At 28.7% G+C, this 24,439-nt stretch overlaps 1 protein-coding gene across 1 annotated transcript; it reads right to left on the bottom strand.

Moving 5' to 3' along the window:
* Positions 1-1,290: 1,290 nt before the first annotated feature.
* LOC105362035 (pro-resilin-like) lies at positions 1,291-24,188 on the bottom strand. The gene is made up of 4 exons (XM_011499359.1): positions 24,134-24,188; positions 22,451-22,621; positions 10,999-11,265; positions 1,291-1,587 (listed from the first exon to the last, which is right to left on the bottom strand). Exons 2-4 carry the CDS (start codon positions 22,475-22,477, stop codon positions 1,291-1,293), a joined length of 591 nt encoding a protein of 196 aa, XP_011497661.1. The 5' UTR covers positions 22,478-22,621; positions 24,134-24,188.
* Positions 24,189-24,439: the final 251 nt, after the last annotated feature.

The raw sequence follows: 24,439 nt of genomic DNA, 5'->3' as shown, positions 1-24,439 counted from the left end.
ATAAATATCAGAAGGTAAATAAAGTATTATAATAGTTATTCTGCAAAATTATGTATTCATTCAGGATGTAGGGTATGAGTTATATATATATATATATCATGTAATCATAACATATAGCTATAATATAGTTATAATATATTTATAGTTTATATATTTTATGTTCATCAATTTCTAAATTATAAATGTATTTTGTTTTTAGAATATATTTTATTATAAGAAAAACAAACAAAACATATACGACAGAAAAGAAGACGTACAGCAAATGGTAATTATAGCAATTAAGTGTTTATTTTCCATCACATGGATTTTACATATAGGAGTATTGTGTATATCATACTAAAGTAAAAAAAAAATATATATATATATATATATATATATATTTATTTATTTATAATATGTTACTGTATTCTGTAAATATACATTGAGTGAATGATTTCATATAAAAATATTTAATGCTCTTTCATATAATCAGGATAATTCTTTTGAAACTCTATGATAAGAAATAATAATTGAAAAATGTTTATTCTCAGGAAAAATAAAAGGTAGTTTTAAGTTGAAAATTTTTGCAAATTGTGGATGAAATATTACAAAGTCCTGGATTTTTAAACAAATATTTGAATATAAAATGGATTGCCTTTTTTTTATGTCGTTTCTTTCTGAAAATATTCGAAATTTCAAGGACAATTGCAGTACACAGCTTTAACGCACAAAAAGTACAAATGTTTTTAAATTTTGTTCTCATCATTACTCCTCCTTACTTTCATAAAATTGTCATGATTCTACGAGTAATGACAAGTCCGATCAATTATAGGTGCAAAAAAAGTTCTACCTTAACGCTCTTATCCACTATTAAAAATAAGGTACGAATGTCAAGGAATGTTCTATTCTCATTTGCTCCCCGAAATATCTTAGAGCGGGCATCAGTAATGCGAGCGGAACGTTTGAAAGCTGCTCAGCTTAAGAGAGCAGAAAGCTTTTTAAGATTCATATTACTCGTAACAGGTTGTCGTCGTCTTTAATATCAGAATGAGCACTGGATTAGGCTGAGAAAATTTGGCTCTTTACTACAGATAATATATTATTGCTAGCTCAGCTGTATTACTGAAATCCGCAAAAAATAAGATTTGAGGGCAAGATAGGCGGCAAGTCACGATTCAGCAATGTAAAAATATATATCCCGAGTGAGTCACCGCACCGGAGGCATTGATCGCACTCGAAGCTAAGGGCGTAGAGCCTCGCTCCAAAGCACTTGGGAGCCTCGGCGTAATCGCTCGGATTGATCGCGCTGCTCTAATAGCCTTGGAAGCTGCCGGGACCGGACCCGGGTCCGGGTCCGATCGGGCGCGGGGGATCGAAGTGCGGCGTCCCCTCGTAGGAGACCTGTGCCGTGAAGCCGTGCTTCCAATCGGCGGTGTAACGGACGATCTGGGTACGACCATCCGGGAGCTGGACCCGGTAGACCCCCGTCGTCACGTCCCCGTCGCTTATGGCGTTGTGGGAGTAATCATTGCCGAAAGTGTCCTCTTTCACTGCGTAATTGAAGTCGAAGGGCATACCGGGCTCGTGCACATGACCGTCCTCGTGCTGCTGAAAGCAAAAACAAAAGAAAAATGCACCACCGTGAGTATTTTGGCTGTGATAAGAACAGTGGTGGTCGTCGAGATATGGTTATTATATAATTGTTTGGAAATGGTGGTGAATTATTGTAATCACTGGAGTTTAGTTTTAATTTTTGATTTTCATATCGTCGTCTGTGCTCGCGGTTCATTTTGCAATATGAAACATTAGGATGTACTTGTAAAATTACACATCGGTTTATGTGTCGAGGTGCGCTTCTTAATTCGTCAGGTTGAAAATGTCATTATTACTTTTTCACCTTTCAATTACAACGTACATTGATGTAGTTCAAACAATGAGAATAATATCGAACGACGTATAGCTATAAAGCAATTTTTTTTATATAAAATTAAATTTTTTATAACGTTCTTTCTCAACGTTATTTAAAAGTTATTTATAATATATATATATATATATGAGAAGGTTAATATTTACTCATTTTAGACGGTTAAACACGCTCGTCATCGTCCGTCAATTTACTGTCAAAATTAGTTTTAAAGTTATTTGAAAATTTAAAAGCAATATTATTTAGTTTGAAGTAGCATTTTCTTGTACTGCTTTTCGATTTGCGATAAATATTTTACGAAATATTCATATCCCTGAAATAGCCTATTTTGTTTCGTTCTCTCTCGGAAATTTCGATAATAAATTGATATTTAATTTTGAGCGATTCCATACCGGTTAGTGTGGCATACACGAATACCATACAAATCAATGGATACACACGCGACATATGTTGGATTGAAATTACATTCCTTGCGAATCTCTGCGGAGCTCGCATTTCTAGTAAAAAAAAAAAGTATTAGTAGAGACTCTAATACATTTGATTCGCGAGGGATCGTGAGGATGCGCGTGCGTGTCGTTTTTCCTAGCGACGAATGTACAAATCGTTCAAAGCCTGTTCAATTTACCCATCGTACGCGTGCCTAGCTATTTCTCTCGGTGTTTATTTTCATTTCTCTCTCTCTCTCTCTCTCTCTCTCTAACATCTCGCCAGTTATTTATTTTGTACCTATCAATATAGACAATCACAAGATTCCCTCCCCATTGTTTTCTTCTTTCTTGATAGTATTTTTTTGTTATTACAATGGTTTTATATTGAAATACATGTTTTGTAAATAATTTTATTTCTTCTGTCTTTTTTCCTCTATTTTTGGGGGGGGGGGGGGGGGGTTTATAATGGGGGTTTATAATCAATCCACTTATTTAGAGTGAAATGAAAATGGACCTTCAATTATTAAATATTAATTTTCTTATTTAACAGATGATATATTTTATCTTGATTCATATATAAATTTTTTTCATTTTAGATTTTTAAGATATAATAGTTTGAAGTAGAATGAAATATACAGTAAATAAGAGATTTTTATTCGTACGATCAAAAGAATATTGAGAAAAATAAAGGTAATATAAAATTAGAATTTGATATTACATAAAAATATTATTTTCTTTAAAACACTATTATATTATTTATTTATTATATTATTATTATTTTAGTATATTATTATATTACTCATTATAATTGGTACTTATTTTATTTTATTATTATGTATTTATTTACTTAATTATTTACTTATTTATTATTTATTTTTTTATTAAAAAGGTTAAGGTATTGCCAAGCTTTAGATAAATTATAAATTAAGAAATATTCTGAAGTTATAATTAGCTGATTTTAGTAAAAATAAAATTCTTATGTTTTCTCATGTTAATATTTAATCTCGGAATATCATATTGAATTTTTTCTGTGTTTCTCTTTCTTTTCTTTTCTTTTCTTTTCTTTTCTTTTCCTTTCTTATTTTTTCTTTTTGATTAAGAATCTATAGTTTTATCAATTTCTAATACCATATAAATAATATATTCTACCATAACAATTAGCTATTAAGAATTATTTTTTTGTAATTCATCGTGTCGATTAAGATTTAAAGAACGTTGACAATTGTGACTCGAATTAAGATTTAATGTAAGATAATGAAGAAATACACTGATAGCGATAATTGTTGAATTACAAATCTAAGTAGAGTTAATCAGGGAACTTTGGATTGTCATAAGGTTGGGTTTCGCCATTAGGTCTCATAGTGCAGGCTCCGATATATCTTCGGGCAAATTGCGAGATTCGATCATATTATTATCAAGCGAAATGATGAAGCGTTAGATGGCGAGAGAACTAAGGCGGATGTGATCACAGAAAAGCTGCCTTGTCGCGCAAAAATATCTCTGTGGCACATGAGACATGCACCGGGCACTGACCACGCAACAAAGGGTGGCAAAATTTGCGATTGCTTGGCACGCAAGTTTGTCAAGTAAATAAGAGTTGCCGAGCTCTTATGTACGTGTTTGTTTCGATTTATTTTTATCCGCAGTCATTAGTGGACTTTTAAATCATGTGAGATTAAGAGTGACAGCCTGATTTTTTACGAGGCTGATCGAAGCTTCTTTGGCTGATAGATTAATTAACGGAATATTCAGCGATATTAATTTATAGTGGCAGAGAAGCGTACAAGGTTGAATTAGCAATGTTTTCAATTTTTTCTAGCTTCTGACCTACCAATGGGTGTATACATGAGCCTTCGTATGTCCACTCGCACGGCACCTTACGTAGGAATATGGCAGTGTACGTGCGCGCGTGCGCGCAACCGATCGAATCGCATTACAATGCATCTATGGTGATGCTTGTCACTTATGTATTTTCCCTAGCCTTCCCCTCTCGATAAATTCAAGATGCTTATCTTGCAAGTATGCGATGGGCTTTTGCAATGATAGGTCACACATTTGTACGTGCGGGTGTGGGTGCAGGAAATTGTTGGGTGAAGGTTGATTGGTGTGTCACGGGATTTTGCTCAAGTATACGTGGCAGGTCGTACACCTATTATGCTCGTAATGAAGAATACGGTGTTTTTCCCTCTTTACCCTCAACTCAGAAGTAACATTCTTCACTTTTTAACCTTTCAATAATAATTTCGAATAAATAAATGGACGACTTTCCACTGGACGGAGGTATGGGAAATATATGCTTGTGGTTCTTTTAGTTAATTGTTAGGAATATCGATAGGGCTACAATCCTTTAATATTAAATTGTCAAATTAATAAGCTCTTAAGTAATCTTTTATATACATTTATATACATGTAATCCAATGTAGATAGAAGTTTTTTAATTTTTTAAGCTTACAGTCAATAATTAATTCTAAACAAGAAGTTGAAAATTTTATAAATTATTAGGATATTTAAGAATTAAATAAAACACGTATTACAAATTCTTCTTAAAACATAATATAATATTGATTAATGAGAGTATTAGTTTAATTGAATATTTTAAATTTAATAAATCTTTACAATTTTAATGTGTTATTAATGTTTGTTTAAATATTTAATACAAAATTTAAACAAAGTACACATGGTTTTAATTAACGTAGTACATAAATAAGCAAATAAATTAATTTGGTTGTAAAATACAATTAAAGTATTATAAATCGGTTGCTTAATCATATGTAAAATTATTATTTAATTAAATATGTGTATTAAAACATTAAAGTACTTTATCCATAATTCTGCCCACTTTTATCTCTGAGTACATTAATTATTTGATTGTTATACATTTCAATGAAAATATTTTACGTAAGAATATTAATAATTAGTAAAGAAATAACTTGAAAAATTGAAAAACTTGCAAATACTTCATTAAAAAATGTAAATTAGAAATATATGAAAATGATATTTTAGAGGCAAAAGTATGTGGCATTATATTTGTTAAGAAATTTGATATTTTTTATTTCAATAGGTAATATATATATATATATATATTTTTTTTTTAAGTAAAATATACTCTTGTTACATGCATACATTTTCAATTTTAATAAAATTCATATGCAATTGAAATACATAGAATTGAAACTAGAATTTTCCTGATAAATTCCTGATAATGAGAGTATTTTATTTTTCAGCTCGACATTGAATGATCGATTTTTATTATTATGCTTTAGCTATGAATTCAAAACATAAGAATTTGTTTTTAAAAACTCCATTATATCTGTATGAAATATAATTTTTAAATAATGTTAATAATACGTTGCGAAATTATAATTATATTCATATGCTAAATATTATATTATTTTTAAGATTTATTGCTCAGATATAAATAAAAGTTTTTGTCAAAGGCAAAACAATATTTTAATTAGCAAAATATTCAATAGATTCTAAGATAATGTAGACTTGCGTATAAAAATTTTGATATATAATAATTCAAGGCTTTCATATTTTATATGCGAATGAATATTTTTATTTTATCCACTTAATATTGCAATTACAATTGAGAAATTTCTAAACTATTTCACTGGATATGGAGAAGACAGTTATCTCCTAATAGCGTTGATGCATTGTGATTTGTTACAAGTGAATTGTAACAAATGTTTTTTAATTATTAGATATTCGAGGAACGGTAATTTTATGAATTTTCAAATAGAAATATATTTAAGAGAATGGCATAGGAAAACGTAGAAAATACAGATCGATAAAAATCTTTATTATTTAAGTGAATTCATGTCTGAACGTCTAAATAAATTCAAGGATTTTTTAATTTTTATTTTAATAGAGCAAGATGTTAATAAAAATGAAAGAAAGAAAAAAAATTAGTTAGTGGTGGCAACATTTTCCCACTAAAATATAACAATGAAATATGAGAATTTTAATCAGCTAGATATTTTTTTTTTTTTTTTTTTTTTTTTTGCGTGAAATCGAACGCGTCCTTTAATCGCTGATCGATAAATCGTGAACAAATTACACGATTAATCTTACATCTGTTGTTTCAGCTGCAAACTAGGAGCAATAGAAGCACGTAAGGAGTATTACACGACGACTCTTGCGAAACCTAGCATGTATTTTATGAATTATGCACTCCATATGACGCAATTCAAAAATAGCCAACGATGATCATACAATTGCCTCTTTGTGCGCGGTAGTCCCAACGAGTCTCTAAGCCAGTCTCCCCCGCAGCAGCGCCGCTTATCTTTTCCTCTTTCCTCATCCCATCTTTTAGCGCGTCCGTCGGAAGCGATCGATCAGAATTAAGAAGTCTTCTTGACTTCATAACCGTGGCACAGGGCCGCGCAGGTCATGAAATAATTATTATTAATAACCGGGATTAAGTATGCGCACGTCGAATAGCGAGGAAAGATCGATGGGCCACGCGGGGCTCCTATTACTTTTGGAGCGGATCGCCGCGGTCATCCTCGCGGTCGTACTGCTCGCTCCTTGGCCAATAATAAATCAGAAATTCCCGTATAGGACGAGTAGCGCTAGAAGGAGCAAGAAGAGCCGGAGCAACGGCGCAGTAAGAGCAGCGCCGGTAACAACAGCGGCGGTAGCTTACGTACATTAGTGGTAGGTGAACGCGGACAGCTAAATTATTTCCTATCGGGGCCAGCCGCGGCTGCGGCGTGACTCTCTCTCTCTCTCTCTCTCTCTCTCTCTCTCTCTCTCTCCTTTGACTCTTTACTCGGCACGAATGACGGACGCGGCTCTTTCTCTACGCGAATACCTCCGCTCCGGCTGCTTCTATATGTGCGTTTGCGTCTACGGCTGCATTTATTCGTGACTCAAATTATGTGACTCGTTGTGAACAGAATAATGAGAATGGACGAGAGGAAGTTTATTTGAGCGAGACCGATTGTAATTTTACTCTGTACCATTGTAAAAAGTCAGTAGATAAGGACTTTAGACGTCTCTAATAGTCTCATCTCTTTCTCTCTCTCTCTCTCTCTCTCTCTCTCTCTCTCTCTCTTCCTTTCCGTCGCTGTTTTTTTTTTTACTTTGTACATATGCACCTTTTACTTTATAGGTATGTACCCAAATACATTTGCGAATTCACTCTCTCTCTCTCTCTCTCTCTCTCTCTCTCTCTCTCTCTCTCTCTCTCTTTCCCACTCTGTATTTCTTACTCCCTTCATCTCATTCTTATGTATATTCTTATGCTTCCTTTCGATTTTACACTTTTATTAATAAATAAATATCAGTTATATTGATATCTATAATATATTGCTATATATAATAGTATAAATAAACAATAGACTAAAAATAAATAAATTTTTCGCTGAAAGTTTAATCCTAGGATAATAATAATGTATGCATATTTAATCTAAAGTGTATTTATCGCTTGATAATTATTAAACTTGGTTTAAAGTTACTTTCTTCTTGAGTTCGGGTAGATTAAATGATTGTAATTTTAAGCTTCTATATTTTAATTGGGAATCTTTTATATTGGAATATAATGCAAAATTTTAACTTGAGGATATATGATTGAGATGAATCTACTTATTTAAACGCGAGTACGTGGAAAAACATTTGAATCTGTAGGGATTAGTGATTATTTGAAGTATCGAAATAATTGAAATCATAGAGTTAAAATATGTAATGCGAATACCGACTTGGAAATTTAATGATTTAATTGTATCTCATCCCTTAACATCACATTATAACAATGGGAAACCGATGTCTATCCTGTCATGCGTTTAATTAATTAAATATGGGTAGGACTCCTCTTTTCGGATTGTTTAATGTATATCTATCCCTTTTAGAATTTTAATAAAGTAAAGTGAACTGAAGTTTCAGCGTTTTAATTACATCAAGGATGAGGAGACGCAACAAAATAAAGAGCCGCAGCTCAAAATGAATCGTACTTTTTCCGTTATATTTTTCACGGCACGCGCGGCTTTCAGTTCTGGTGCTTACAAAGCCAAGTTGCGCGCTCGCTCATTCGCTTACTTGTTAGGCAAAATACTTTTGTGGGGGAGCGCAAAGCTGTAATAGTCGTAGATAGCGCGAGCGTAAAAGAATTAAAAAATATTAATTTAAAAAATTTTTTTTCAAATTTAATTAATTCGTTGCTTGCTTCGTATTCCATTTATCATGGGATTTATACTTGGATAACATGGAATTTAATGCGAATTATTCAATACAATAATACTTATGAAATTACTTTAAATTACTAGAAAGAAGAAAAAAAAACAAAACTAAAAACAAAATTAAAAACAAAAAACAAACAATAAAGCAAAAATAACAATGAAAAACAAAGAAAAAACTAAGAAAAAGATAAAGGGAGAAAAAAAAAAGAAACATTGTTCGCGGTAACTAAGGAAAACTAATAATTCATTCAAGTACCTTTCTGGTTGTGAAAGTACAAATTTGTTATTGATACGAATCAGAATTCGCATCTTAGAAAATTCTTTAGTGCAGCATGAAGTATTGCCTACCTTGAAATAAAAAGTTTCTTGAAAAGTTGGTTATTCATGAATAGGGAATACGAGTTCTTAAAGCATTGAATTAAGAAACGAATGGAAAGTAATTATCGTAATCTGATGTTAGGCAGCCAAATACCTTAAAAATTAATCAAATTTATCAGTGTTAATAAAAGTCACATCCCCAATCAGCCGATAAAGTACACAAATATGATTATATCCGCTTTAACGCGAGGATTCTGCAAACTGCAGATATAAGAATAATAAAATAGAGGATCCGAAGAAAGAGATGGTAATACCTTTAAAAGGCTTATAACGGTAACTCCCTCCCTCTTTCTCAAGCCACCTGCAGCACAGCCATTGCCACGGGTACTAGCGCAGGCACTACCACATGCGAGGATCACCGTATGCGCTCGGGATACGGTGAGTTGTATTTTTGTTGGGGCTTCGTTGTGTGGGCGCGCATCGTTACGTGTTCGTGCGAAGCCGATATCGCGTGACTCTTAAAAAGCTCGACTGAAAAAGACGAGCGTGTGTGTCCGTTTAGGCGCGAGAGTGAGGTGCAGCATAACGAGAAAAAAAAATATGGGGGTAAGGCCATTGTTGTAGCCGCTGTTCGTTGCTTGGTCGTTTGTATTGTACCAGAAGTCGAGATACGAGCTGACCAAAAGTTCTCCGACAGAGAGAGAGAGAGAGAGAGAGAGAGAGAGAGAGCCATTTAAATATGAATGAGAAATAAGTGTAGCACTTGCATAACCACTTGTACATAGTAACTAGTATAATGTGGTAGTATGAGTAACGATGTATTTAAACGAATTGACGAATTAGCGATGAAGGGCTGGATAGATAAATTTTATATACTTCAGTTTATATTTATTGCTTTAATAAATATTAAATATAAATACCTCTTATTTTTTTTTTTAGTATTCTCTAGTTTGCTTAATCTAATATTCTAAATTATTAATATTATGTTTACTCGCTATTCAGCCTTCTCGTGTTATTATGAAAATGCCCGTCGATAATCTTTAAAGTAAAAAGACATGATTTAATAGTGAAAAACAATTCTTCAAGTTACATAAGTTAGTTTATAAGCATCAATAATATTTTCGGCAATGTGGATTATTATTTAAAATTTATTGTAAAATTATACAATACGAGGCACAATTAATGAATAAAATTTTTAAGATATTGCAAATCTATTGATTTGTCCATATATAATCCAATAAATAAATATTTAACTATAAATGTAAGATAAATATTTTTCTTTATCCGACTAAATAGGAGATTTTACGCTTAATATACAAACTCAATGTCCTATAATACAGTAATTTAATTAATATCATATTCTATTAATAACATAATATAAGTATTAATACAGAATTTTAGTGATTAATTAAAGTTTTTAGTTTCACTAATAAGCATATTATCAATCTTATTAAATCAAAAAGCTTATTTGTAATTGTAAATGAAGCTAAAATTTTCTATATTCAGTTATTTTAGTTTAAATCGAATTATTTTGAAAGTAATAACTGGCCATAAATCAAATACGTTCGCATGTAATATTCGTCAGTGAGACAATATTTTAAGTTTAACAATTGTGTGATAATGAATATAGATTGTATGTTAAATTCGCCCAGTTAATTAATGTATTTTAAATACTTTAGCGTTTTATGTACACAAGCGATTTCCACGGTATTTGTTAATGATGTATGTAATTATACATACACATTAAATTTTTGTTTATTGAGATTGTAGAAAATTAATCACGCAAATAACATATTATAATACACTTAGATAAAATATTTGTCAATAGTAAAACTTAGACTTTAGAATGATTTACCACCTCATATAAATAGAGTATAAATATTAACTTGATTGGAGCTTCATATATTTCGAAGCAATGAGTAATTTTTCCGTTGGAATGAAATTAATTAATACAGTTAACTCAATTGGAATAATTAAGACAAAATGTATTCTCCTATAAAAATTGGCGGTTCATTACATTTCATGGCTATTGATTAAAAATCATGTAATATTTACAAATTTTAATTAATATTAACAATAGGATCAAAGTCTTGAAAATATCCACTTGCTACTGCTCTATTATCGAATAGCTCTTATTTTCAAAACAATACCAATGCTGAAAAGTACTAACCGAGTGACCGGGTGAACTAGGCGATCCTGTATAATCCGGAGTTTGCGACGTGGATTTTCCAGGATAGGGTCGTGACGGCGTATAGGGAGGTCTAGTTGGCCCTGGTGGTGGACTCGGACTTGGAAAACCCGGACCTGTTGGCTTACTGTAGTCGTAGCCCTTTGTGGGCTCGGGTGGCAGGTAGGTGTTTCGTCTGGTACCTGGCGGCAAGTCCGCCAAGGCATCTCTGGTCGTGGTTGCTACCGCCGTGAGGCAAAGCAGAGCAAGCTGTGTGCGACAAAAGTTCATTAAACTTACTGCAATTTACGACTAAAACAATGTTATATTAATTTGTTAGCATAAATGTTTGATTTTTTAATAATACTGAAATGTCAATTACAAATTAATACTTTCGATTCCTCTTTTTTTTTTTTTTTTTTTTTTTTTTTAACCCGCTATTTACATTTCATGTTAGTATTTTAAGAAGATTTACAAACTCAAATACGCATATTTATGCTCTGAAAACTACAATGCACCCAACCTTACCTTGATATTGAAATGAGATAATAGTCATTTGTTCGAATCATTCATAATTCATAATTACAATTATTATGAATGAGATTATAATAACACAAAAAGGAAAAACAAAAAAAGCAATGTAGTATATTCTATTTGCTGATTATTGTTTTTTCATAATATAAAATAAACTAGAAATATTCATGGTTTAATGTGTATTCTGGCTTAAACCAACAATTATTTTTATCAATATTCATATACTTTCATTTAAAAAATACTATGAAGAATATTATTTTAATGCAGGGATTTCAATTATTAAGCGTTAAATTAAAATAAAAATGTTATATTGTTATATTAATCCCTGTTTGTGTTAGGTTAAAGTCAGTTACGAATCAGAATATGAGTATTCAAAAAGAATAATTTGTAATAATAACAATCGCGACGGTAAATTGAAAAGTGATATTCAATTTTTTTACTCAATTTATCTGATTGTCGATTGTATTGAATTATTGCAAAAAGTTTACATTACAAAAATTATAAATTATCGAGAATTAAATTTAATTATGCTACGTGTATTTAATACTTAATATAAATATACAAATTAAATATACGTGTGTTTCCATGTTAAGCTTTTGCTTATGCACACAGTTACACACACGATTATTAAAAAGAATGGTAAAGAGATGTAAAATAATACTGATATTTATTCATATTATTACACATTGTTCAAAATCAAATTGCAGTGTTTAATGCAAATAACTGCAATAATTGTTTAAAGTCTCAAAGGAATTTTATTTATCTTCTGAATTTACAAATTAAATGAAGAAATTAGTTACAAATTTAATGTGTTATCATATAATGTGACAATCATAAACATTTATTTGTCAGTTTATCCGTGTTTAATAGCTATAAACACGGCATTAGTATTTTATAGGATTTATATTAATTTTTAGCATAGAGTTATTGGCGAACTTAATATAATAAAAATAAGAAAATTTAATGTAATTATTTAATATATAGAATTTAATGTAATTAAGACAGTCTTAATGAATTAATATAATAATAATATTCGAGTTTAATACAGAAACATTGTAGGACTAATTCAATTTATAGAATAAAAATAAAAGTCTTAATAATATTTTTAGCCAATTAATTAATAATTCGATCATTCGAATTGAAGAGTTTTTATTTTACATGCTTCTCTGTATGATATCTGGAATAATGTAAAATTATGAATTAATAATTTCATTAATATTTTAAAATAAATTTAACTTAGTAATACCTGTTTATTTCTACGTATTAAACTTTTCGTTACGTAGTACCAAATATAATAGAATATTCGCAAATTGAATCGTCCTGAATTCTTTATCAATATAGCAGACTTTATATTAAAATATGTATAATACTTCATTTATCTCTTTTTATAAATATTCTTATATTGTATTTGGAGGCTGACATGCAAAATTGACTATACATCCTCTCACAATTTCATAGGAGCTTTAAAATTGTACAAATAACACTTGTATGTGCATATTCATGTGTATGCATATGCATAGGTATAAAAGTAGACTATATAGGTATAAATATACATAGGTAGAAAGGTATGCGGCTAAATGATGATTGTCGCAACTTTTCGTCATCAAAAGTCCTGATATTTCGTGTTTATATACTTTATGCACTTAATACTTGAGAGAAAAAAATAGGCAATGAGAAAGTGTGAATGATGTGAATAAATGAATAAGAGGAGAGGAAGGAAGAATAATGGACTGGGAGAAAATTTCTGTAATTTCTTTGGTAATGCACGATATGCCATCGAATATTTTGTGGATTTTTGAAATGTAATGGAATACGTATATATACGTAATATATATATATATATATATATATATATATATATATGTATGAAAACATGTCTATACTCCGATGCTATTGTAATATTATTATTTATTCAGTATTTTTCGTATTGTTAAATATAAACTATTATATTTCTATAATATGTAAGTGTGAATTCAGGTCTAAGGAAAATAGTACTTTATCTGTTGTGTTGAATAATTTTGAATAAACGACAAGTATTGTTTGGAATCCTAAAACAATTAATTTCTTAAAAAATCTAATGTATTCAGAATCTTATATTTTAAACAATATTATATATTTTTATATTAAATATAAGATATAAATTCATGGAATTTGTAAAGAATTGAAAATAATCATAACAAAAAACATTTTATTTAATTTTATGAATAATAAATTCATGTAATATATTTTTATTACTTAAGCTTATATTTTGAATGATAATAAAATCGACTATAAATTTAATAATTTATTAAATTGCAAGATATAATTCGCTCTAATAAATAGTTTGTTTGAAAAATAATATTTGAAATTAAAGAATATTTGTTTGTTTGAATAATATTAAAATAATATATGGATTTAATTAGAGCTTCAAAGGTATTTTGTAATAATTGCCAAATTTTATTATTTTATATATAAAAATATAATAAAAATTGAATGCCAGTGGTAAAAATAAAAAAAAAGAAGATAATAATAAATGCATTAAATGAAAACCGCATAAATAATTTTTATTTCATATGATAGTCCAAACTACAATTGTCAGGTTATTTTTTTTAAATATTACATCAGGCTGAATGTAGTGTATATAACAAATTAATAAGTTGCAGTAACATAGAGTATATAAATAGAGTTTCAAGAAAAAATTAAATTTTAAAGGGTAAATAATAACTAAATATGAATTATAAATTTCATTCCAAGATTAATAAGTTTTTAAGTTTTTTAGTTTTTTTATGTAATTTTTCAATTTTTTGTTTTGTTTTGTTTTCTTATATAAACGTTTTATAATATAAATTATACTTTTATATTGTCTACATATTGGGAAGAAAAATACTTTCTAACCGTATACATCGTTCGACCAATTTAATAGTTGGAAAAAAAATCTGTAATTGAATTTCAATAAATATTTAAAAATAAAAGAAATACTTGTCATTTAATACTTAATAATCTACAAGTATTGCTTGATATAATGTACCTTAATATTACTTGACTGAGAAGCTGAAATATATAAAAATATATTCTCAGAATATATGCTCGTAAGAAATATGCATAATATCATAACTATTTATTTAATTTAATCTATATAATTTATGTATAAATGGTCTGTTGAAAAATTCAGTTCTATTTAATTGTAATATTCGACATAACTGAAGCATTGGTAATAAGATTGAATGAAAATATATAATAATTCTACACTAAAGTAACCACTTATCCGTATGTGTGTTCATACACTATGAAAAGCCGTATATAAATTAGTGTTTACCATCTAGTGAAACCAGCCACTCACGTTTGAATCACATACGTTTGTTACACCACAAACGATAATTCCACCTTTTTTGAAAAAAGTTTCATGATATACCTCCATTATTATGAGTACCGCGCTGAATATAGAATTTTCTCGAAAATATCTTTCATAGCAAATCATATAAAATTGAAATTATCATATTTACTGACGAATTTCAAGACCGTGCATTAATCATTGAGATTGAAATTTAAATAAAAAATGTTAATGCTTTTTGATAAATATCCTTATGAAGCATTTGAAATATTGTACTGTGTGAAGAAGAAAATATTTTCGAACTATGTTATAACTCTTAATTATTTGGGTACCCATTTGGAAGAAGATAAGATATATTTGTTTTAAAATTGTTAAGAATATTAATAATATGTATTCATTAAAATTATTATATAACCTTTCATTTATATTTTTCATTAATATTTATAACTTTTGAAAAATAAGATCTCCTTAGTAAGCAAGGAAACTAAACTTTATATATATATATATATATATATATATATGAATATACACGTATTACGATTCTGAGCATATACATTGATAATAAATGTAGGCGTTAGGTTAGACTTACTTGAAGTAATACATGCTTGCATGTACGTACTTTTATAGTTACACTTTTTCACAAGAATTACAGAGATAAGAAGATGATTCAATTTCTTTTGCAAAAGCAAACGGCCGTTTAATTCACTCTACGTGACACTGTATAAATCCAAAATATCTCTATGCACAGCTCATATTATGGCAATATGTATAAAAAAATGTTAAAGGGTGAACTGCCAGCTTTCCTCGTTCCATATATTTTCCATTTCCCTATTCCTAGCAGCTCACTTGCCACTGAAAAATAATTAAGCAGCTTATTTTAACGTGAGCTAACGAACCCCTTAGTTATGACGCTAGATGGATCAAAGATTTAAATATCGGTTACGCAAAGGCAGCATTTTATTGCTTTTTTTCGCACACTGTTTTTACTTTCAAGGGATGCACATTTATTTTGCGCAGTCGGTGTACTTTACTATTATAGCCGCCACACTTCCGACTATTTATGTTACAGGACGTAAAAAAAAATCGTATAATGAGAATGGTTTTAAACATGTTGGTTAAAAAATTTTAATAAATAATAGTTATAGAATAATCAATGAATTTTTACATTCACATATACACACGCGCGCGCACACGCACGCACGCACGCACGCACAGAGAGAGAGAGAGAGAGAGAGAGAGAGAGGGAGAGAGAGAGAGACACACACACGCACGTACACATGCACACACACGCACGCACGCGCACACACACGCGCACACACGCGCACACACGCGCACACACGCGCACACACACACATATATATATATATATATATTTCGCTAAAACATTAATTTATAATTAATATTAAGAGAATTAAATTTTTATTTAAATATTAGAATCTTTGCTAGTTAAGTATGCGATTATAATTTCAATAGAACATTTTATTAATACAAAAAGAAAAAAAAATTATAATATTGAAAAATATCTCATTCTTTTTCTTTAGTAAATATATTATTATCTAAAAAATTCATAAATGATTGTATGTTATGAGCATTTAATGTATAAGAATATTTAAAATATATTTTATTTTTCTTCATTTTCAAGATATATTTACTACCATACGTTTTATAATTTTCCAATAATCTTTAATGGATTTACGTAATTAACGATAATGTATCAAAACGCAAAATTTCTGATGAAATGAAATTCGATTATCTATATTTGATAATATATTAGAACATTATATTCACATTTAAAAGTTGATAATGAATTGTAATTATTTTACATATAAACATTGAAAATTTTTTTATTGATCAAATTGGTTATAAGTATTGAAACGTAAAATTTTTTTTATATCAAATTAGCAAAATTTCTAAAAATAAATATTAAAAACAAATTATATAATTTTAAGAATTAAATAAAATTTATGTCCAAAATTTTAATTTCATTAATAAGTTTGTATATAAATATATATAAATAATTATGTTAATTCAAGATGATTTTGATCGTTTTTTCTTCCATATAAAACATTGGACTTCATGATTTCTTATTTAATATACACTTATAATTTTTAATTAAATAAAAATTTTATAATACGAAATTCTCCGAGAATTTGTTGAATTAAACAAAAACTACTTAAGGTAGTCATAATTTATGGTCTATTTATGTTCTTGTAATTAGCAGACCTGAAGATTGGACAAAGATGAAAGTGTTCCACTAGTTACTTCTAATTAAGGTAAATTTAATTTTTTTTTTTAAATATTACTTGATAGTAAATCAAAATAATTTATTGGTTCTATATAACTAACTACTTTAAAAAGTTTCATCAACAATTTCACTATTTAAAAAAAAAAATCCTACATAGTTAAAAAAACTAGGAAAGTAGTCCTCAATCATATCGATATTATTATAATAATCTAATACGTAACTTACTTATTTATTTTTAATTAACTAAATGAATAGTTATATTTACGCATTAAAGACATTTTATTTTAAATGTTTAAATAATAAAATAAAAGAATAATCCTCATAATCATTCTGCTGTGTAACTTATAAAAATAAATTAATATACATAATTTTGGTAATATTATTAATACTAATTTAAATCTACTTTGAATATGAATAGAATTCTGCTGTTAACAATTATTTCTATTGAACGTACAAACCTACACTACAATTTATTATATATTCTACATATAATTTTTATTATTATAATATTCATTAGAGAATTTTAATATCACTTTTTAAATATAGAGTTAAGATTTCTCTTAAAATCGATAATTTTTGCAAATCAGCATTTAAATCTGTATCATATTATTTTCTTCGCTACTGAAATACCATTAATGTTTATTTGTAGAAACATTTAATTTATTGTAAAATAAAAGTAATAAAGACTAAATAAAATATTGATTATACGATGAATAAATTTAAAAGGATTAAAAAAATTAGAAGTTTTTGATCGCAATGTTTGTATGTTTCAAGATTCTTTTAGTCGTAAAGGTAATTTTTTTTTTGTCTTTAATAATTTGAAATATTTTAGATATTTCTATTTTATAAATTATGTTAACTTTCAATGTGCTTTTAAAGTTATATTATTAATAAAATTTTTTTCAATTATATCGCTTGAAAAGTTGAAATGGCAATTGATCATGTTATTTTATTATGTCTTGCAAGATTTTCTGTAAATTATAATCTGATGATATTATAAACGTTTTAAAATTTTGCTTTTTAATTCATAAAATATGTTTTATAGTCAATTAACGTGACTTTATCATTATTAAAAGTAAGAATTCACTTAAAAACTTGTTAATTTATTTAATATAATAGCAACTGCAAACATTCCAACGTAACTTTAATAATTACAATTTATTGCTCTTATTCAATGCGAATTATTTAAAAAAATTGTTATTATTACGACTATTAAATTATTTATTTAAGAAATTCCTAATTCTTAGACTCGAGGATTTTTATTCAACTTCCAAGCGGCTACATAAAATGACGGATAATTGACATTATTGTTTTTAAATGAGTTGTATTAATTATCCATTGAATTGTATTCCAACGAAAGTGTTCAAATTTTCGTAATCGAATATCGTCGGGCGCGCAAGAATTACAATTAAACGTCTCAAATCTCCTTGATATTTTCCCATGCAAGACCTGTTATTATTCTATTTTATCTTTTCCGCTTTAATATTTCGATGAGCTGTTTATATGTGTGCATCCGCCTCTCTCTCTCTCTCTCTCTCTCTCTCTCTCTCTCTCTCCTTCACTATCTCGTGTGGGTGTGGGTGTGTGTGTGTGTGCGCGCGCGAGTGTGCGCGCGCTCGCTCGTGTACATACAGGTTGCGTTAACGCAAAAGGATCTGAAATGCCGTAATTTATACCGGCAACGAGAGAGCGATTATTCAAGCGAACGGCGACAGTTTCATTTGTCGAGCTACGTACGTAGAGTATACACACGTAACTGCTTTGTCACGCGACTCGCGCACGTTTGCTTACTCCAATGCACTGCTATCACCTTTATAGCATATACATATGCACGTGTCTATGCACATACATGTTGTATACACATCTGGAAGTAGGGCCGCACACATATACGTGTAAGCAGGCATATGCAACGATCTTGTTCTATCTCTTTTATTTCTCTAGCACCCCCTCCTGCAATTATTTTCATTTCTCATTTTCTTATGTTTATCCTCCATTGCCAGTGCTCGTATCAGTACTTTCATACTCGGGTGGCGAATTTCAGTCAATATTTTATACGTGTCTATTGTGTGTACAAGCTATCCTTGTACGTGACGAATATCATCTAAATATATATATATATATATATATATATATATATATATATGAGATCCATAGATATGTAATATAAATGGCATTTATTAAAATACAGAATTAATATTATGTATTAATATTTTGCATCGTGAAATTATTCAACAAGTTCATAACAATCGATAAAATTTAAATAACACATATAAAAATCTATGCTATGTAGGAGAAAATTAAGTAGACTTCGTACTTTTATAACATTGTAAGAATAAGCTTTTTTATTTATATAATTATATAGGTGTAATTCAGAAATAATTTACTCTTTCTCTGCAATTAGATAAGTATGTGCATCCTTGTATAGTGAAAATGGTAGAGAAATAGTACACTAACGAAATACTACTATACAAATTGCTATAACACGAATATGTAAATGTGTGCAAAAATTAACGTTGTTTTCCCGCTTTATATGCGAGCATTGTTTTAAATTTTTTATATATTATTCAATAAATAAGAAAAAAATTATTAATCATTATAATTTTTCAATTGTGTAAGGTTTTAAGTGTATTTGTCGATTTTCGTACGCCAAATTAGCCTTGCTAAAATTTTAATAATTAACTTACTAATAATAAAATACTTTTTAAAAAGTTTTTAAAATTTATAAAATAATAAATATCGGAAGGAATCCTATTTAATATCAAAATCATATCTTCCCATTGATATATCTAAATATTAAATTAGTCAATTTTTGAGAAATTTATTTTTCAATACTTATTTAAAAATTTACTAATTATTATAATTTGTAATTTGCTTCATAAATTATTGTCTTACTAATAACTATTAATAATGAGTTTGTAATATATAGTGATACGAGTATTACAGAACGAATGGTATTTAGAAGTAGCATAAATGAATTTAATTATAAGATCGTTTTTATTTTTGACTTGTGACTTTTAAGAATAATTTTGTTTTATTTAACTAATTTTATTATTTCAAAAACTTTTAAAACTTTTAATATATTTCTTTATGAGGCATATTTTATTATGTATAAGTATATTATCAATATAATGGATTTATAATGCAAGTTCATTTTAAATTACGGATTCGAGTAGTCATGTGTTTTCTAACAAAACATTAAGCAGCTACATTTCTTTTATAATCCATAACCAAAAAAAAAAAAAAAAAAAAAAAAAAATAGAAACCTATTATTGTATATTCTAAATTTTTAAAAATCAATATAATATTCAAAAATATGCAATTAAATATAATATTTAATAAAAACTTTCTACATTTAGCCCCTTGTTTGCTCTATCGAGATTGAAAATATGTATTCAAAGTACGTAAATATATACGGAGCATAAACCAGAGAGAGAGAGAGAGAGAGAGAGAGAGAGAGAGAGAGAGAGAGAATTACAAAATGAAACTATTGGAGTAAATAAAATACATGTATAGACAATAAATGCAAAGAGAATATGTTCTCAAGAGAGTTTTCATGCATACAAAGTTTAATATTTAGTTATAATAAATAATTAAAATATATTATCATATATTACCAATAGATATACATGAAATATAAGAATTATTGAATATTTTATTGAAATTAATTTAAAAAACCAAAAAGAATTATGAATTATTAAAAAGCGATAAAGTATAATAAATATCACATAATATATAACTCTCCTTAAGTTTTATAAAGTGTAGAAATATTTATTTGTATTTTTCAATCTTGAGAAGAGTTTAAATAAACCATTGTATGCATCTGCCAATATGGAATGTAATTTTTCATTTAATTAGATACATTTTTCTTATCTGGGTGAAGCGCAATTTAAACGTAATATAACACATATAATACATAAATGCATTTATTTCAATAATTTAGAAGACTTATTATATTGAACTTGATTATTGTATTAAATAAATATTTTTTATACAATTTATAACGATCTTGCTAACAGTTTTTATGATGGCCTTTATAAATTTTGAGAAATGAACCTTTCGAACCTCTTAAATTATAAAACTCTACATTGTAAGAGATTCTCATTGTAGACTTAAAATTTTGTTATAATTAATTATTTTAATCATCTCAACTAGTAATTCGCTCCATCACATATTCTTTTAAAATTCACCCTCGTCATTGATGGACAAAAATCTTAGACTTTAAAGTTTATAAACGATTGATTTTATAAAGGTTAATTATTAAAAATTTAATTATTTATTAAAAATTATATACAATAATTCGACAGTGTTATGAGCCGAATAAACTTGTTGTACAAGATTGAGATAATATAGATGAAAGATAGATAGAGAAAAAGTTTAGTGGGCCATGGGCCAATATGGGTCAAGTTTTTAATGAGATTTTAACCCTATAAATGTTTAAGTTTATGACTATGATTCGCATTAGCTTTCACTATGTAGTTTCATATTAGGATTAATAATTTAAAAATATCTGTACGTAATTATATTTACGGTTTATTTTTTATTTTTTTTTTTTTTCATTGGAAAGTAACAATCTTACGGGAAAGCTGTTTTTAGATGATCAATAAGAATAAATGTGTAAAGAATAATTAATACAAATCATTAATTAGTATAATATATGATTACTTTGCAATTTGTATAAAAAATTAATGTTATGTATTATAAATGACGTTACTTTAATTTGAGGCATTAAAATTTTATTATCATCTTTATTTTCTAATGTGCATATACAATTGAAAGCATTTTGTAAAATATATATTGAGAAAAATTATACTCTAAATAATGAAAAAAATGGCAACAATAATTAATATAAAAGCAAAATGAACAATTAATTAAAAATTTTAGTTCTTCAATTTATTACGATAAATTTGATAAAAACCATTGTATATTAATATTCTTGAGTTTCTGTTAAGATTTTGAATTGCACTTCTAATTTATTTATCGCTTTGTAATTTAATTCTTTATGAGCTTTTATAATTGTTAAGTAATTGTTATTTATAATGCGTTATTAATTAATTACGATAAAAAAACAACAAAAACTGTTACTTCTATGAGTTTGTATAATCTATAATTTACATTGAAATTTTCCATCGTATCTCGCAAAACTATGTTAAAAAAAATTAATTGTCACAAGTTCTCGAGTACATTGTTAGTCATTAGATTAGTCATTAGTTATTAATATGCATTTATTAAATTGTCCAACCAACCAACCAACCAACCAACCAACCAACCCCCCCTCCCCCCATAAAAGTCATATTCGCACCTAAATTTCGACATTCTAAATTCTTCAGTCGCCCACATGCATTTACCATACAACAACTGTACTCTACCTGAGCTTGTGAGGCGCTTAGAAGCATGACGATGGTTTATTATCCGTCAATGTTGTCGATCTCCCTCTCGATGACGAAGAGCGAAAGACGCGAGGCTTGAACGAGCCCTCCGCGGCAAACAGAATCCGTAAATTTGGCGAAGCTTCTACTTTCTCTTTAACGATCTTTCTGCTGATTTATTTTTAGAAAAAATTTCTTATGTTAGTAATCACGATGTTACTAATTTCTAACTAAGTTTAATTTGCTTTTCAGTAAGTTTGATTAGATTTGTAATTACGTGTCGGTTCTTTTATGAATATCATATCGAACTCAGGTTGTGAATGTTTGATCGGTCTTTGGCTGTTTTTATATCAATAGTGATGAAACATTACACTTTTTGTTTGCAAGATGTTTGGCTATTATATCTACAATCATAATTAAGTATAATGATTTGAGTTTAATGTTATATAAAAAGTAATTCTCGTCGATACAAGTAATTAAACGTAGAAGTTTACCTCAAGACTTGACACATTTACTTTATGCTGACGATCTTTTTTTTCTTTCTTTTTTTTTTGGTTTTCTTTCTAATTTATTACTTTCTAAAGTATTTTAATTGTAAATAATGTATAATAATATGCAACATGTGTTGTAATTGTTGTCACAAAGTATTTTAAATTTATACAAGTAAATTTTATGTTATAATAAGGCTATAATAATAAAAAAAAAAAAAAAAAATAAATAAATAAATAAATAAATAAATAATAATAAGACCAAAATTTTGAAAAATATGATAAAATAATATAGTCATTCAATACAAATTATTGATTTCCAAAAAATTGAATAGATCATACTTGAGAACGTTTTTGTGGAAATTTTTGTTGAATTCTTACGTGACGAAACGAAGAAAGGAAATAATTTTGCTCCTTCGTACACTCGTGACAATATTTAGAATGTTGATGCTATTGTTACATACTTAAAAAAAAAAAAAAAAAATTATATATATGTACGCGAGTAAGTATGTTTGTACTGTAGATATCAATTATTGTATGTGAAATAGTTAATTTTATTAATTGTGAAAAACTCTATCTTTAAATCTTTAAAGAAAAAAGCTTTCGTTCGGTAATCGCATTAATTTTGTGCAAATGATTGTAGAATATAATGTCAAACATTTTCCACGTAATGTCGCGAAAATAACGTCAAAATTAAATCATCCGTTCATATTAAAGTTGTTACGACTTTATGAATTTGAGAATATTTGAGAAAAATGGAATCCAACGGGGCTTAGTAGTAATAGCGAGGGGGAAAAGAATTCACATCGCCGAAAGGATGTGAGTGGTGCAATTGTTTATCTCAGTGCAGCCAGCCCCTTCCTTTCCTCAAGTAGCTCACAAAAATTCACACAGCCGCGTTTCCATCAATAGTCCAAAATATTGCCATTTGCCGAAGCATTTGCTATAACCACATATACAAGTACTGACTCGGTGCACCGATTTAAAAAATATCGTCTTAAAAGCGTCTTAAAACCGTCTTAATAATTAACCAATGCCAAACATCCAAAGACCGTGGACGAAAAAGTTAAAAGCAGAGGTAAGAAAAGATTTTTGGCGCTGAAGTGAGCGTGAATGGAGAGTGTCGTAGAATGCCGTATAATCACATGTGAGGTAGTTGCACTTTGGTATACGGAATTGGTCGGCGTGTATGTACCTGTTCGCACGCATACAAAGTGCCGTCCCGACGGCGGATAAAGTCGCAGGCTGACTGTTCGCCATGCCGTCTCCCAGTGTTTATATAGCGTGGGACTAATAAGATGGTCCTTCGCTCGCCGCGTGCGCTCGCGCGTGGGTCGGAGGGGTCGAGATGGGAGGGGGAGGAAGAGGTGGCGCAGGAGGGCAACTCCTCCCTTCTTACTCTCCTTTTCCTTGGCGGACTGCCGTTGCGAGAGAGCCGCCGCATCGAGGATCACGAGAGGATTGCGAGTGGCGAGCGCACAGCTCCTCTCTCGAGAGGGCA

Source organism: Ceratosolen solmsi, unplaced genomic scaffold, assembly GCF_000503995.2.
Source record: "Ceratosolen solmsi marchali unplaced genomic scaffold, CerSol_1.0 scaffold2, whole genome shotgun sequence".
NCBI classification, from domain to species: Eukaryota; Metazoa; Arthropoda; class Insecta; order Hymenoptera; family Agaonidae; genus Ceratosolen; species Ceratosolen solmsi.
The sequence above is the reverse complement of the archived record's forward strand: the minus strand, read 5'-3'. Positions and strand labels throughout refer to the sequence as shown.

Bases quoted from the DNA above. Each gene is read 5' to 3' on its own strand.
- LOC105362035 (XM_011499359.1), bottom strand. From the start codon at position 22,477: ATGCTTCTAAGCGCCTCACAAGCTCAG. The intron at 11,266-22,450 runs GTAGAGTACAGT...TGTCGCACACAG, and splicing joins TAAGCGCCTCACAAGCTCAG to CTTGCTCTGCTTTGCCTCAC. The intron at 1,588-10,998 runs GTTAGTACTTTT...TTTTGCTTTCAG, and splicing joins CTAGTTCACCCGGTCACTCG to CAGCACGAGGACGGTCATGT.